At 36.7% G+C, this 17835-nt stretch overlaps 1 protein-coding gene across 16 annotated transcripts in view; it reads left to right on the top strand.

Moving 5' to 3' along the window:
* MARCHF7 (membrane associated ring-CH-type finger 7) overlaps window positions 1-17835 on the top strand; it is a 60082-nt gene that overhangs the window by 28015 nt on the left and 14232 nt on the right. For 9 of the 16 annotated variants that reach the window (XR_013557292.2, XR_013557291.2, XR_013557294.2 and 6 more), the window contains exons 3-6: window positions 10279-10468; window positions 11775-11861; window positions 12103-12270; window positions 15068-16175. Coding sequence is in view for 12 of the 16 variants with exons in the window: in XM_078451257.2 (XP_078307383.1) it covers window positions 10279-10468; window positions 11775-11861; window positions 12103-12270; window positions 15068-16175 (1553 nt within the window). In the remaining 4 variants the exon portion in view is untranslated. Of the gene's footprint in view, window positions 1-10278; window positions 10469-11141; window positions 11198-11298; window positions 11527-11774; window positions 11862-12102; window positions 12271-15067; window positions 16176-17835 lie in introns of those variants that run through there. The other 7 variants (XM_078451260.2, XM_078451258.2, XM_060624616.3 and 4 more) reach the window with 4 other exon arrangements.

Raw genomic sequence — 17835 nt, 5'->3', positions numbered from 1 at the left:
AACTATTAGAGAAATTAAGGAAACAGTCCTATTTGCAACTGCATCAAAAAGTAAAATACCTACAGGGGATTAATTTGAGCAAGGGGGTGAATGTTGTATACTTGAAATTATGAGACATTGATTAATGAAAGAAGTTGAAAAAGACACAGATAAATGGAAAGCTATCCTGTGCCCTTGGGTTGAAAGCATTAATGTTGTTAAAATGCCCATACTGCTTTGGGTGCCTGGGTGGCTCAGTCAACTGAGTGTCTGACTCTTGATTTTGGCCCAGGTCATGATCTCACAGTTTGTGAGATTGAGCCCCGTGTCAGGCTCTGTGCTGACAGCGCGGAGCCTGCTTGGGATTCTGTCTGCCTCCCCACCCTCCCCCTTCTCTTTCTCAAAAATAAATAATCATTGAAAGAAAAAATCCCATACTCCCCAAAAGAGTCTACAGATTGGGTGTAGTTTCTACCAAAATTCCAGTGGTATTTTTCATAGAAATAACAGTCTTAAAGTTTGGTATCTCAAAAGCCCCAATAGCTAAAGCAATATTGAGAAAGAATAATGAAACTGGAGGCATTGTGTTCCTTGATTTCAAACTAGATTACAATCCTAAGACTAATCAAAACACTATGATATTGGCGTAAAAAGCAGTTAAATCAGTGGAGCACTGTAAAGAGTCCAGAAATAAACCCACGCATATATGGTCAATTAATGGACCACAGTGGAGCCAAGAATGTGCAGTGTGGAATGTAAAGTCTCTTCAATAAATTGTGTTGGGAAAACGGGAAAGCCATATGTAAAGGAATTAAAATGAGCCACTATCTTACACAATACACAAAATCAAGTTAATGGATTAAAGAATTGAACGATAGATCTGAATCCATAAAACTAGAAGAAAATATAGACTGTAAGATCCTTGACAGGGGACTTGGCAATTTTTTGGATTTCACACCAAAAGCAAAGGCAGCCAAAACAATAGTAAACAAGTGGGACTGCATCATATTAAAAAGCTTCTGCATAGCAAAGGAAATCATCAAAACAAAATGATAAGGCAGTCTACCAAACAGGAGAAAATATTTGCAAATGATATACCTTATAAGGGGTTAACCTCAAATGTATAAAGAAATTTTCATACAACTCTGTAGCAAACAAAAGAACTGTTTAAAAAATTGGCAGAGGATCTGAATGGACATTTTCGCAAAAAGGACACATTAATGGCCAATAGGTACATTGAACAGGTATTCAACATCACTTATTAGAGAAGACAATGACCTATCACCTCAAGAATAGCTAGACAAGAATTAGCAAGTGTTGGCTAGGGTATGGAGAAAAGAAAACCCTTGTGCACTATTGGTGGAAATGTAAATTGGTGTAATCACTATCACAGACATGATGAAGGTTCCTCCAGAAATTAAAATCAACTACCATATGATCTAACATTTCTACTTCTGTGTATTTATCTGAAAGAAAGGCATTAATTCAAAAAGATAAGTACACCTCATGTTAATTGAGCATTATTTACAGTATCCAAGACATGGAAACAAGTGTCCATTGATGGATGAATGGGTGAAGTAAATGTTGTGTGTATATTTACGGTAGAATATAATTCAGCCATAGAAATTAAAAATATCCTACGATTTGCAACAGCATGGTGGCATTGTGCCAAAGTGAAATATGTCAGGCAGAAACAAATCCCTAATTAGATCTCACTTCTATATGGAATCTAAAGAAAATTCTGAATTTATGGGTGCAGAGAACAAATTGGTGATTGCCAGAGTCTGGGAGGTAGGGTTGGGCAAAGTGGGTGAAGGTGGCCAAAAGGTATAAATTTCCAGTTATAAAATAGTCCTCAGGATATAATGGGCAGTATATTGACTATAGTTAATAATACCAGGGGGTATATTTGAAAATTGGTGAGAGAGTAGATCTTAGAAGTTCTCAGTCACAAGGGTAGAAATTTTATCACTGTGTTGTAGTAGATGTTGACTAGAATGACTGTATTTATCATTATGATACACAGAGAATCATGTGAGACATCTGAAACTAATGTTATATGGCAGTTACATCTAAGGTTTGTTTGTTTTTTTTCTTAAGAGGATATAAAAAGATAAGCAGTGCTGAGGGGTAAATCTTTGCCTTATACCTGATGTTAGGGGGCCTTGGGTTTTCCAACCCAATTCCAAAGTGGGAGAGGGTGGGATCCCTCACACAACCCACATAATTCTTGGACACCATTGTGGTGTGTCTAAGAATTCAGTTCCATTCTGGGGCGCCTGGGTGGCGCAGTCGGTTAAGCCTCCGACTTCAGCCAGGTCACGATCTCGCGGTCTGTGAGTTCGAGCCCCGCGTCAGGCTCTGGGCCGATGGCTCGGAGCCTGGAGCCTGTTTCCGATTCTGTGTCTCCCTCTCTCTCTGCCCCTCCCCCGTTCATGCTCTGTCTCTCTCTGTCCCAAAAATAAATAAAAAACGTTGAAAAAAAAAAAAAATTAAAAAAAAAAAAAAAAAGAATTCAGTTCCATTCTAACACTTATCTATTTGGAGATAGCATCAGATTTCCACAGATTAGTGAAAATCCTGCAAGACTGCCTTCTACCCACTCCCCCACTTTAGATGCCAGTCACAGGGTAGGTTCTATCAACATCCACCAGAGCTTTTAGGTTTTAGATTTTTTTTTTTTTTTTTTTTTGCTTTTTTATTTTATTTATTTTGAGTGAGGGAGAGCAGGGGAGGGGCAGAGAGGGAGAGACAGGATCCCAAGCAGACTCCATGCTCTCAGCAAAGAGCCTGATGTGGGGGCTTGAACTCCCGAAATGTGAGGTCATCACCTGAATTGAAATCAAGAGTTGGACGCTTAACTCACAGAGCCACCCAGGTGCCCCCCATCTTAAGTTTTTTATTTGCTAGAGTGGCTCACAGAAGTCAAGGGAATTCTTTTATGTTTACCGGTTTGTTAAATAATATGAGTAAGATGAAGAGATAAATAGGGTAACGGATGGGGAAAAGGTGCAGAGCTTCTGTAAGCCCTCTGCAGGCATGCCACTCTACTGCATCTCCACATGTTCACCAATCTAGAAGCTGTCTGAACCAAGTTCTTTTCGGTTTTTATGGAGGCGTCATTACATAGTCATAATTACCTAAGCTATTTGCTATTATATACTTAAACCTTCACCGTTCTCTCTGGAGGTTGAGGAGTGACGTAGGACTGAAAGTGTAATCCACATTATCACAGAGGACATTCTTGCCTTATTTGTACAGTGTTACTAGTCTCAGGTATACAACATAATGATTCAACAGTTCTGTAGATTACTCCATGCTTATCAAGATAAGTGTACACGTGGGGCACCTGGGTGACTCAGTCGAGCGTCCAACTTTGGCTCAGGTCATGATCTTGCTGTTCGTGGGTTCAAGCCCCACATTGGGCTCTGTGCTGACAGCTCGGAGCCTGGAGCCTGCTTCGGATTCTGTGTCTCCCTCTCTCTGCCCCTTCCCCACTCATGCTCTGTCTGTCTCTGTCTCTGAAAGATGAATAAACGTTAAAAAAAAAAAAGAATTAAAAGATAAGTGTACTCTTGATCCCCTTTTGTTTTTTAAATTCTACATGAGTGAAATCATATAGTTGTCTTTCTCTGACTGACTTATTTCACTTAGTCTGCCCATGTTGTTAGAAATGGCAAGCTCTAATTCTTTTTTATGGTTAATAGTCCCCTGTATGTATGTATGTATGTATGGGTGTATGTATATATACACCACATCTCTATTGATGGACACTTGGGTTGCTTCTGTATCTTAACAATTGTAAATAATGGTACAGTAAATATAGAGGTGCATACATTTTTTTTTAATATATGAAATTTATTGTCAAATTGGTTTCCATACAACACCCAGTGCTCATCCCAAAAGGTGCCCTCCTCAATACCCATCACCTACCCTCCCCTCCCTCCCACCCCCCATCAACCCTCAGTTTGTTCTCAGTTTTTAACAGTCTCTTATGCTTTGGCTCTCTCCCACTCTAACCTCTTTTTTTTTTTTTCTTCCTTCCCGTCCCCCATGGGTTTCTGTTAAGTTTCTCAGGATCCACGTTAAGAGTGAAACCATATGGTATCTGTCTTTCTCTGTATGGCTTATTTCACTTAGCATCACACTCTCCAGTTCCATCCATGTTGCTACAAAAGGCCATATTTCATTCTTTCTCATTGCCACGTAGTATTCCATTGTGTATATAAACCACAATTTCTTTATCCATTCATCAGTTGATGGACATTTAGGCTCTTCCCATGATTTGGCTATTGTTGAGAGTGCTGCTATAAACATTGGGGTACAAGTGCCCCTGTGCATCAGTATTCCTGTATCCCTTGGATAAATTCCTAGCAGTGCTATTGCTGGGTCATAGGGTAGGTCTATTTTTAATTTTCTGAGGAACTTCCACACTGCTTTCCAGAGCGGCTGCACCAATTTGCATTCCCACCAACAGTGCAAGAGGGTTCCCTTTTCTCCACATCCTCGCCAGCATCTATAGTCTCCTGATTTGTTCATTTTGGCCACTCTGACCGGCGTGAGGTGGTATCTCAGTGTGGTTTTGATTTGTATTTCCCTGATAAGGAGCGACGTTGAACATCTTTTCATGTGCCTGTTGGCCATCCGGATGTCTTCTTTAGAGAAGTGTCTATTCATGTTTTCTGCCCATTTCTTCACTGGGTTATTTGTTTTTCGGGTGTGGAGTTTGGTGAGCTCTTTCTGGATTTTGGATACTAGCCCTTTGTCCGATATGTCATTTGCAAATATCTTTTCCCATTCCGTTGGTTGCCTTTTAGTTTTGTTGGTTGTTTCCTTTGCTGTGCAGAAGCTTTTTATCTTCATAAGGTCCCAGTAATTCACTTTTGCTTTTAATTCCCTTGCCTATGGGGATGTGTCGAGTAAGAGATTGCTACGGCTGAGGTCAGAGAGGTCTTTTCCTGCTTTCTCCTCTAAGGTTTTGATGGTTTCCTGTCTCACATCCAGGTCCTTTATCCATTTTGAGTTTATTTTTGTGAATGGTGTGAGAAAGTGGTCTAGTTTCAACCTTCTGCATGTTGCTGTCCAGTTCTCCCAGCACCATTTGTTAAAGAGACTGTCTTTTTTCCATTGGATGTTCTTTCCTGCTTTGTCAAAGATTAGTTGGCCATACGTTTGTGGGTCTAGTTCTGGGGTTTCTATTCTATTCCATTGGACTATGTGTCTGTTTTTGTGCCAATACCATGCTGTCTTGATGATGACAGCTTTGTAGTAGAGGCTAAAGTCTGGGATTGTGATGCCTCCTGCTTTGGTCTTCTTCTTCAAAATTACTTTGGCTATTCGGGGCCTTTTGTGGTTCCATATGAATTTTAGGATTGCTTGTTCTAGTTTCGAGAAGAATGCTGGTGCAATTGTGATTGGGATTGCATTGAATGTGTAGATAGCTTTGGGTAGTATTGACATTTTGACAATATTTATTCTTCCAATCCATGAGCAGGGAATGTCTTTCCATTTCTTTAATTCTTCTTCAGTTACCTTCATAAGCTTTCTATAGTTTTCAGCATACAGATCTTTTACATCTTTGGTTAGATTTATTCCTAGGTATTTTATGCTTGGTGCAATTGTGAATGGGATCAGTTTCTTTATTTGTCTTTCTGTTGCTTCATTGTTAGTGTATAAGAATGCAACTGATTTCTGTACATTGATTTTGTATCCTGCAACTTTGCTGAATTCATGTATCAGTTCTAGTAGAGGTGCATACATTTTTTTGAATTAATGTTTTCATTTCTTTCAGTAAATACCCAGTAGTGGAATTACTGGATCAAATGGCATTTCTGGTTTTAATTTTTTGAGGAATCTCTGTACTGTTTTCCACAGAGGTTGAACCAGTTTGCATTCCCACTGTCAGTGCCCTAGGGTTCCTTCTCCATATCCTCCCCAACACATATTTCTTGTGTTTTTGATTTTAGCTCTTCTGACAGGTGTGAGGTGATACCCCATTGTGGTTTTGATTTGCATATCCTTGATGATTAGTGACATTGAGTATCTTTTCATGCACCTGTTGGCCATCTGTATGTCTCCTTTGGAGAAGGGTCTATTTAGGTCCTCTGCCCGTTTTTAATTTGGTGGTGGTGGTGTTGGGTTGTATAAGTTCTTTATATAATTTTTGGTTATTAACCCCCTATTGTATACATCATTTGCAAATACCCAATTTGGTATGTTGCCTTTTTGTTTTGTTGAGGTATAGAAGTGATTTTGGGGGCAGGGGTGGGTAGAGTCCCAATAGCTTAATTTTGCTTTTGTTTCCCTTTCCTGAGGAGACATAGCTAGAAAAATGTTTTTACAGCCAATGTCAAATTATTGCCTGTATTTTTTTCTTGGAGTTTTATGGTTTCAGATCTTACCTTTAGGTCTTTAAATAATTTATTTTTGTGTATGATGTGAGAAAGTGGTCCAGTTTCATTCTTTCCCATGTAGCTTACCTGTTTAGCCAGCACCATTTGTTAAAAAGACTGTCTTTTCTCCATTGTTTCTTAAAAAAAATTTTTTTTTTGCACTTTTATTTATTTTTGAGAGGCAGAGCATAAGTGAGGGAAGGGCAGAGAGAAAATGAGACACAGAATCCAAAGCAGGCTCCAGGCTCCCAGCTGTCAGCCCAGAGCCCGACGTGGGTTTCAAACTCAGGAACCATGAGATCATGACCTGTGCCAAAGTCGGATGCTTAACCGACTGAGCCACCCAGGTGCCCCTGTCTTTTCCCCATTGTATATTCTCTCCTCCTTTGTCATAGATCAGTTGACCTGAAAGATGGGATTATTTCTGGGTTCTCTATTCTGTTCCATTTATTTATTTGTCCGTTTTTGTGCCAGTGCCATAGTGTTTTGATTACTATACCTTTGTAGTATAGTTTGGAATCTGGGAGTGTGATTCTTACAGCTTTGTTCTTCTTTCTTAAGATTGCTTTGCCTATTCTGGGTATTTTGTGGTTCCATACAAATTTTAGTATTATTTTAGTTCTGTGAAAAATGGCATTTTGATAGAGATTTCATTAAATCTGTAGATTGTTATGAACATTTTAACAGTCTGTGAGCATGGAATATCTTTCCATTTCTTTGTGTCCTCTTCAGTTTCTTTCATCATTGTTTTTATAGTTTTCATTGTACAGTTTTTCACCTCCTTGGTTAAGTTTATTCCTAAGTATTTTATTATTTTGGGTGTAATTGTAAATGGGTTTTTTTTTTTTAAGTTTCTCTTTGTAGCTGTATTTTTTTTTATAGATAATTGTTTATCAAATTGATGAAATTACCTTTTATTTCTAGTTTGCTGAGAATTTTTATCAGAAAGGGATGTTGGATTTTATTAAATGCTTTTTTTTTCATCTGTTGGTCACATGATTTTTGTTTCTTTAGCCTTTTAATGTGATGGATTACATGGATTGATTTTTTTTAATGTTGAACCAGCCTTACATATCTGGGATAAATCCCTCTTCGTTGTGGTATATGATTTGTCTTGTACTTTCTGAATTCAGTGCTTTAGTATTTTATTGAGGACTTCTGTGTGTCTTCATGACAGATAGTGGTTTATAGTTTACTTGTTTATTATGTCTTTGTCTGGTTTTGGTATTAGGGTAATGCTGCCCTTATAGTATGAATAAAGAAGTATTTTCTCTTCTGTCCTCTGCAGGAGATTGGAGAGAATTGTTGTATTTTCTTCCTTAAATGTTTGGTAGAAATCACCAGTGAACCCATGTGGGCCTTGTTTTCCCTGTTTTGGAAACTTAAGTATTGACTTAATTTATGAGTTGTGAGAGTTTTTAAAATATTCTGGATATAAGTTTCTTATTAAATCTATGATTTACAAATAAGTTTTCATTAATGTTCTTTTTTTACTGCACCATCTTAGTAAGATCAGTTGTGTTGGCAGTGTTTTTTAGACCTTAGAAATCTTGAACAAAAATTTTTTTCGCATTATTCATAATAGTCAAAAAAGTGGAAATAACCCCAAAACTACTTTTAAAGCATCCATTATCTGAAGGGCAGTATGCTTTGGAGATAGACTAATTTCCTATTTTATTTGCCCACCAATAGTTCCAAATTGTTAAAATAATTAAGAATGGTAAAAATTTCAGACTAAAGGTATTTGAACGGTGGACCAAGTTGGTAGGAGCCCAAAACAGTTTTGATTTTGATTTTAAACCAGCAGAAATACTGGTCAGAACCTCTGTTTTTCCTTTCCATATATTGATATTAACAAGCACTTTTGTCTCTCGGATGACATATAGGCTGCATGGGCTGCATTTTAGAGTGGGAAGTCATGAAAATTGTTTCCTGAGCAGTGAGTGTGTCTTTACCCACCAGTAGCCAGTGCCTGAAAACAGAATTGATACTCAACTTTTTGTTCATTTCTCACAATGTCTCTAAATTTGATGAGTTTTCATCTCTTATAATTATTCTGTTCTCATTGCTTTTGTTGAAAGCACTTATTCCCTGCTATTTCAATGACTTCATAGTTGATTTTCCTACTTTCTGTTATTCCGTTTTTTTCATCTTCCACAATGCTCTAAGGATCTAAGAAGTGGTTGATCCGATGGTATTTTCTCCTTTAGTAGTTACCAAAGTCCAATTTGCAGAAGTGCCATTCAGTAACAATTTGGTCCATGCAAGAGGGGAAAAATAAGGAAAAGATATTATACGAATAAAGTTTATTCACTTTAAAAGTCTGTTTTATTCTATTATGTTGTCATGTTTGAGGAGTATATAAAGTGTCCCTTTTAAAAGTTGGAGTGGGATTAGATGGTATTTGCTAATTTAGATTTCCTTGCTTGTCAACCTGGCAATTCTTTCTAAATTTTAAATTAAAACATCTTTATTTTGGTCTCTGAAATCCAAAGGTCTTAGAATCAGTGGTCTATATAACACATGGTCCCTAATACCCTGATGATGGCACATAATAGTTTGGTTGTGAAATATCTAATGAATTTCGTCTCTAATGCTACTCCAGTTCATTCATTGAGGCTCTGTGGAGGACTTGGTGCAGAAGGCTTGTGAGACCAAATTTGTACTAAGCTGAAGCCACACTGAGTTTGCAGTAGGGATGGGCAAGGGATGGATGAACTCTGGATCTGGCCTGTTCCTACTTATTCAGCTTTGCATCTTCTACTTTTCCATGTGTGCAAGGCTTATTTTGTACAGGTACCCTGAACAAATAATACATAGTTCCCTGAAACCATGCAGTATGCTTCTTGTAATTGAAGCATAATAGAAAAGGACACTTTTTTTTTTTTTTTTTTTTTAACATTCATTTTTGAAAGGCAGAGACAGAATGCGAATGGGGGAGGGGCAGAGAGAGAGGGAGACACAGGAGCAGAAGCAGGCTCCAGGCTCTGAGCTGTCAGCACAGAGTCCAATGCGGGGCTCAAACTCCTGGACCACGAGATCATGACCTGAGCCAAAGTCGGCTGCTTAACCAACTGAGCCACTCAGGCGCCGCGAAAAGGACACTTTCAACAATTATGTTGGAATATGTTCTTATTATTTAAGTCTACATATTTAAAGGGATAGATTAATCCTTTTTCTTTTTATGCCTTGCATAGAATAAACTGCTTTAACCAATTAAAGAAGTAGGAGGAAGTGAAATAGTTTGTACATTCTGAGTAATTTTTGTATTACAGGTTGCTATAACTTGTGTGTGTATATTTCTGTGTTCAAAGAGAAAACCTTGAGCTAAGAGTTTTAATATATACTATGTTTACTATGTATATGTTTACCTGTTTCTTGCTTCACTGATGAAAAAAATCCAGATACTAGGATTTTTTTTTTAATACCATTTACATTCTGAGAAAAATACAGAATATTTCTGGGCATTAGATCCAAGATACATTTTTTATTATTTGAAAAATCTTGTTTTTATAGTAGAGTTTTCATAATTTATTTATATATTATTTTTTTGGTGTTCTGTTCACCTTTAGGAAAGGACATAGGTTTCTCAGGAGTTTGAAATATTAAACCAGGAAAAAAAATGATTGTAAGAATTTTGTTCCTCAGTTTTTTCTAACACAAGTATTTATATACAGTTACATAGTAGATTTAATCTATATCAGATTGATTACCTAGCAGAGTATAATTACAGTATAAAGTAAAGGGACATGTGAGTAGAAAGGAACAAAAAACTATGAAAAACCTACATAGTAGAAAAATGTATGCTTGTGAGGAATGAATTGAATTCAGAATAAATTAGTAGACTGAATACAAGCATTTTGTTCCGTTACAACCGTTTTTTGTTGTTGTTTTTTTTTACTGATAGTCTACATCAGCATCAGCATCACCATTTCAGTCTACTTGGTATAGTGAATCTGAGATAACTCAGGGAGCACGCTCAAGATCACAAAACCAGCAACGGGATCATGATTCAAAAAGACCTAAACTTTCCTGTACAAACTGTGCATCTACCTCTGCTGGGAGAAATATTGGACATGGTTTAAATGCCGTATCAGGTAAGAGTTAAATTTGTGTAAGGGTTATTATATATGCATTATGGACTAAAGCCCTTTTACCAAAACTTAGTGTTATTAAACAAGTTCTGCATGCAAGAGTGGGTCAAAAATGTAGTGGAGATTTCAAAATCTTATTAGTGCTGAAACTAAAATTAACTCAGTTTGGATTTTCTTTCTAAATTTGATACAAATTTCCTGTACAAACAAGATTAACATATTTTGGTTAATTAGAATAGCTGATCTGTTTGGTAATCAAATTGGTAAAAATGACATGTATTTTGCTGGTTATTGTATAGGAGGTCACTTTTTTTTTTTTTTTAATTGTTATACTAGGGAAGCCAAATTTACTGATACGTTAACATTCCCTAACCTAAGCGTATCTTTTATAAATGGTGAATATTGTGTTATATACTTATATTGAGAAAAAATAGAAATTCTTTGAACAAAAATAGTTGATGGTATTCTATTTGGAGTTCTATATATAAGGAATCTGAAAGCGATGATTCAATTCTAGACCTCTGTATGGCATTGGACAAGTCACTTAACCATTCTGGGATTTAGATGCCTTATCCATAAAGTTCCATGCATGGTATTTTGTACTCACAGACATACATTTATTGCACAAATTGAAAACATCTTTTCTTTTCCTTGAGGGGGCAGATGAGGCTCCCTCCTCACTTAGATTCCTCTTCAAATGAAACACTAGGAAATGCCTGAGATAGTTTTAAGGTGAGACAGAGTTTGTGATGACACAATTGGAGATAAAATTCTTGAAATGCATTTGTATTATCATTTGAATTAGTGTAAGCGATTCCTTTCTATTTTGATAGGCAGGACCGCCTGGGGAAAGACACTGCCCATCTGAAGAATATTAAGAGTAGTGTGATGGGGAAGAGCAGACTGTCCTTAACATTGTAGACAAACACCATTGTGCACAGATACTTTTGGTCTCTTCTGCTGTGTGAAGGCATAGCATTAAATACCCTGGGCCATTTCCCTTAATGAGGAGGAATCAATAAGGCTATTGGGACTAGGAAAGGAAGAACCAAAATTTCAAGGTAAATAGTTAGGGGGGAAAGTTATCAGACTTATTTTTAATTTATTTTGTTAGATATGATTTCATTTAAAAATTTAGATTATGATTGCAACAGTACGTTAATTTTTACAATAAGTGAAGCAAGTGTGATGGCAATGATAATATTTCTGATAAAATATCTTCAGTGGCTATAGTAAAACATCTTCCATTTTGACATGGCTTGATTTTAATTTTGGCTGTTCTCCAATATCAGTTTCATTGACTTTTCAGGAAATTCTGCATCTTTGACCAGCTTTGCATTTTGTTCTGGAATTATTTTACATCAAGCTCACATGGTATGGTCAGGTGTTCTAGAAGGTGACTGAGACATTGGCATCACGGATGGGTGGTAAATTGTAGTGTTAGAGAAGAATATTTGAGTAGGAAACAATTTTATAAGTGATGAGTTCATTAGTGAATAATTTTATGTTTTGCTGAATTTTGCTTCTGATTACATCTATGTAACAAATCATGATAACCTCCCTGTATAATACCACAGAATTGTCATCAGAAATCTTGAAAGCATTTTCTGAATTAAAATTTCTTCCATTATTTTAAGAATCTTCTTGGAGGCATAATCAAGTTCCTAGATCTTCATCAATGGTACTTGGATCATTTGGGACTGACTTGATGAGAGAGAGAAGAGATTTAGAGAGAAGAACAGATTCTTCCATTAGTAATCTTATGGATTATAGCCACCGAAGTGGTGATTTCACAAATTCATCATGTATGTATAAATTGTATTATTATGTATAGCTTAATAATGTTACATTTTCCTCTGTGTATGTATTATTAAAATGACAGTACAAACGAATACATGAAGCGCATCATACGGAGATTTCAAAATAGCTTAGTATGTTTTTATACTGTATACTAGCTTATTTATTTTTATACTTTAAAAAATAAAAAGCTTAAAATAGATGTACAGTCGTATCTGGATTCTGCCTGCTTATAATTTTCTAAAAGTATATGTTGGGGCACCTAGGTGGCTTAGTGAGTTAAGTTTCCTACTCTTGGTTTCAGCTCAGGTCATGATCTCACGGTTCGTAAGATCAAGCCCTGCATTGGGCTCTGTGCTGTCAGTTTGGAGCCTGCTTGGGATTCTCTCCTCTCTGACTCTCCCCCACTCTTTCTCTCTCAAAATAAATAAATATTGAAAAATACTTTATTAAAAACTATGTCGTAAAGTATACTAAATAATTTTAGCATACCCCAATATCATTTGCGTTATACAGTTGACCCTTGAACAATGCAGGGGTGAGGGCACTGGCCCCTATCTGCCCCTTCCTCCAGTGCAGTTGAAAATCTATGTATATATAACTTTTGACTCCCCCAAAACTTTACTACTCATACCCTACTGCTGACTGGAAGCCTTACCAAAAATGTAAGCAGTTAGATAACATATACTTGTATGTATTACATAATGAATTCTTATAATAAAGTAAGCTAGAGAAAAGAAATTATGTCATTAAAAAAATCATAATGGGTGCCTGGGTGGCTCAGTCGGTTAAGTGTCTGACTTCGGCTCAGGTCATGATCTCGCAGTTTGTGAGTTCGAGCCCCGCATCGGGCACTGTGCTGACAGCTTGGAGCCTGGAGCCTGCTTCGAATTCTGTGTCTGTCTGTCTCTCTTTCTCTCTCTGTCTGCCCCTACCCGCCCTCCCCAAAATAAATAAACATTAAAAATGTTAAAAAAGAAAAGAAAAAATCGTAAGAGAAATACATATATAATGCCTACTGTATTTACCAGAAAAATCTGTGGATAAGTGGACCTATGCAGATCGAATCCATGTTGTTCAGGGATTAACTGTATAGTGTAATAACTACTTAATGGTAAATTTCTGACCTAACTAAAGCTTGAAATCAACATTTAATTTAGAATTACTTTTGTTTAACATGAATGTGCTTTTATTCATTCAGTTGAAATAAAGACCCACACTATTTCTGTCAGTGTATTAAGGTTTTCAAAATTAAATGTCATAAAATAGTAATACTAAAAAACAAAAGGTGCTTATTGAAGTTGAGAGATCTAGCAGGCAGAAGTGGAGTTTGATTTACATAGAAGAAAATACATTTGTTTGGGGCACCTACGTGGCTCAGTCAGTTAAGTGCCTGACTTGATTTTGGCTCAGGTTATGATCTCAGGGTTCTTGAGATCGAGGGCCTGTGTTGGGTTCTGTGTGGACAGCACAGAACCTGCTTTGGGCTCTGTCTGTCTCCTCTCTCTGCCCCTCCCCCGCTTGTGTTTTCTCTCTCAAAATAAATAAACTAAAAAAAAAAAAAAATTGTTTTAGGTAATCTCTTCACCCATCCTGGAGCTCAGACTCACAACCCCATCAACTGAGCCAGCCAGGCACACCCTGTGTAGGTTATTTTAAATAAAGTTATTGGGGCAGTCTTTGCCTTGACCAATGATCAATGAAGACCTCTTTTTATTTGTTTGGTTTTAGGCGTATGAGCTCTAGTATATAGTATCAGTGGCGTCTAGGTTTGAATGTCTAAAAGTATAGGGTAGAGTAGATTTAGCCACTAACAGTTTATCCCTTCACAAAGGTCCATGTGTTAGCACAGTATCAATCTCACTCTTTAAGCTAAGTGTGTGGTTGAGAATTCTTTATAAAGGAATGCTGTAGTATTTCTCATCTCATTTTAAGGTGTAGAACCACCACTAGTGGGCTCTATTCTGACTCCTAGCTTCTAGCAAGTGTTGAAAAATAGAGTTATGTCTGATAAGTAACAGAGATAAGAACTTGAAAGAAAAAAGATTGGAGGAATTTTTAGCTGTCAACCAAGGTTTGCCGTAAAATTTTAAGGATGATAATATTTGTATGAAATAACTTTTATACTTCTTGCAGTGTAGGAAGAATCTCCAAAACACTGTCTTCCTAGGATTATTTTGCCATTATTTATTGTAAGAGTCCTTTACAGTGAATTCTTTGGCTCATTGAAAATTTCTTATCCATTTAGAGGCACCTGGGGGGCTCAGTCGGTTAAGCATTCGACTTTGGCTCAGATCAAGATCTCATGGTTTGTGAATTTGAGCTCCACATCATTCTCTCCGCTGTCAGCGCAGAGTCCACTTTGGATCCTCTGTCTCCCTCTCTCTCCCACACACGCTCTCTCTCAAAAATACCCCCCCACACACACACGCACTCTCTCTCAAAAATAAACATTTAAAAATAAAATAAAATTCCTTATCCATTTAGATGTTAGATATTTACCATATCATTTTCTGATTAACAGATTCAGACTGTTATACCTTCATTAATTTAGTAGATTTAGATGTTTGTCTCATTAGCCATGATACATTTCTTTCTTTTCAGTTTGGAGTGTTGACTTAGCAGTATAAAAAGAGAAATACATTTATGTTTTTTTCTGTAATAGTAGTTAAGCTGTGTATTCATAATAATAGCAGTATTGGTTTGAATCCAGTGTTTCATTTTGCAAATATTAGTTAATAATTCTAAATTTAATACTCAAAATATTTCATGTAATTGGTTATCTTTCTTTTCTTTCAAAAATAGATATTCAAGACAGAGTTCCTTCTTCATATTCACAGGGAGCAAGACCAAAAGATAACTCAGTGAGCACTTTACAGTTGAATACATCATCCACAAACCACCAGATGCCTTCTGAACATCAGACTGTACCATGTTCTAGGGACTCTAATAGAAATTCTCTAAGGTCAAATTTTTCTCCAAGAGAATTGGAATCTCCCCAAAGCAGTACACAGCCTGGATTTTCTTATCTTTCAAATAGAGATGAAGCCTCAACCATAAGCAGTTCAGATAGGGTTGGTTCATCTCAAAGATCATTTCAAGAATCTTCTGACAACGAAGGTAGACGTTCAACCAGAAGATTGCTGTCACGTATAGCTTCTAGTATGTCATCTACCTTCTTTCCCCGAAGATCTAGTCAGGATTCCTTGAATACAAGATCATTGAGTTCTGAAAATTCCTATGTTTCTCCAAGAATCTTGACAGCTTCACAGTCTCGTAGCAATGCAGCGTCAGCTTCTGATGTTCCCGATAATAGGGCATCTGAAGCTTCTCAGGGATTTCGATTTCTTAGGCGAAGATGGGGTTTGTCATCTCTTAGCCAAAATCATAGCTCTGAGCCTGATTCAGAAAATTTTAACCAAGAATCTGAAGGTAGAAATACAGGACCATGGTTATCTTCCTCACTTAGAAATAGATGCACACCTTTGTTCTCTAGAAGGAGACGAGAGGGACGAGATGAATCTTCAAGGATACCTACCTCTGATATACCACCTAGATCTCATCATATTTTTAGAAGAGAATCAAATGAAGTGGTTCACCTTGAAGCACAGAGTGATCCCCTTGGGGCTACTGCCAACAGATCACAAGCATCTGCAGCATCGAGTAGTGCTGCTACGGGTGGCTCCACATCAGATTCAGCTCACAGTGGAAGAAATACAGGAATAACAGGGATCCTTCCTGGTTCTTTATTTCGATTCGCAGTCCCCCCAGCACTTGGAAATAATTTGACCGACAATGTCATGATCACTGTAGATATTATTCCTTCAGGTTGGAGTTCATCTGATGGAAAAAGTGATAAAACTAAAAGTACACCTTCAAGAGACCCAGAAAAACTGCAGAAAATAAAAGAGAGGTAAATTTGAATACCTGTCATAAGTCGGTAAAGCAAGAGCAGATTAGAGGAAGAAATCTTTTTTTATTTTTGAAGGGAGAAAGCACATGAGTGGGGGAGGGGCAGAGAGAGAGAGAGGGACAGAATCTGAAGGGGGGCTCTGCAGTGAGCCTGATGTGGGACTCAAAGTTGTGAACTGTGAGATCATGACCTGAGCTGAAGTCAGATGCTCAACCAAGTGAACCACCCAGGTGCCCCAGAAATCTTTATTTCTAAAATGGCTTCTCATAACAAGAAACATACCGGAAATTTCTTTCCTTAAAATTTATACCCACTAAGATGTTAAATTCTCAGAGGTAAAGTGGATGAGAATTAGTAATGAAGATAGGCACTGGGGGTGTAGATTGCATCAAGAAATAGTCTGAAGATTATTTTTAACCAGCTTTCAATACAGCTTTTTGCATAAAAAGGCAAAAAATCTTAATGTCTCACCCTGTTCCTTGGTAGACCATTGCTAAGTAGAATTGATAAGGGACCCCAGGGGTTTATAAATTATCAAAACTATCTGTCTTACCCTTTAGTAAGATTTATTTACCATTTATTTGTATATCTCATCTCAGACTCTTCTGGAATGAGATAAAATAAAATCATTTGCACAGATTTTGTTTTTGACGTGTACATGTACACAGAATATTCTTTGTATATTGATTTGACAGAAATAGTAGTTTAAATTTAGGACTTAGAATCTTTTTATAAGCAAATACAATCTTTGTACAGTTGATTATTTAAAAATCTCTGGTAAGAGTGAAGAGATGAAAGATCAGAGATTTCAGTCCCAACTTGATTGTTTATTTTGTCATTTTAGTGTACTTAGTTTTTCCATCTATTAAAATAATTTTTATTGTAAAATGGATTAGGATAGTTCATGTAAAATATAGGAAGACAAGACTTAGGTAAAGCTAAGGTTGTGGGGTGTTTTAACTTGTTGCTTTTTCTTCTTCATAAATAACTAATGTAATGGGATTGTTGGGAAGCATAGTTTTTACTATTTTAGATTTTTTTATTTTTTTAAGAAGAAATACATTAAAATGTAACTCTCTGGGCATAAAGAGAGTCTGGGTTGTTGGATATTAGGCTACTACATTCCCTTTTTTCTTTATGTAGGACAAATTGTAGCATGGGACTATTCTCTTCTCACATTTGAAGTTTGCTATTTTTCCTTTCTTGATAAAAGATACCCTGGTAGTCTTAGCTTTAATGTCATAGTAACTCCCTCTGATTATAAGCTGTCTGCTGATAAATGTAGTAACTATTATATTTCCTGTGTTCAAAGTTAGGTTAATTTGAGGGCAGTGGTTCAACAGAGGGCAAAGCATTAGTTTGGTAATTTCCAAAGAGAAACAAATTAATCCAGCACCACCGTGTCTGGTTAGATTATAAAGCAGTATTTGTTGGTTATTTTGTCATAGAAATAGTGTGTGGGTATTCCTTCATTATATATTTTTTGCTAATATGTGATTTCAAGACACTCCACAAGTAAATTAATACAAGTCTAAAAAATTGAAACTCTTAAGTAAAAATAATTGAAAGTATAAGCCAGAGAAAGTTAAATCTGAAGGTAAAACATAAATATTTATGCTTGAGGTTATATCTCTGGCTTAACCAGACCATGATAATCACC

Source organism: Panthera onca, chromosome C1 (assembly GCF_046562875.1).
Source record: "Panthera onca isolate mPanOnc1 chromosome C1, mPanOnc1 haplotype 2, whole genome shotgun sequence".
In the NCBI taxonomy this organism is placed as follows: Eukaryota; Metazoa; Chordata; class Mammalia; order Carnivora; family Felidae; genus Panthera; species Panthera onca.
This window is presented reverse-complemented; position numbering and strand designations above follow the sequence as displayed.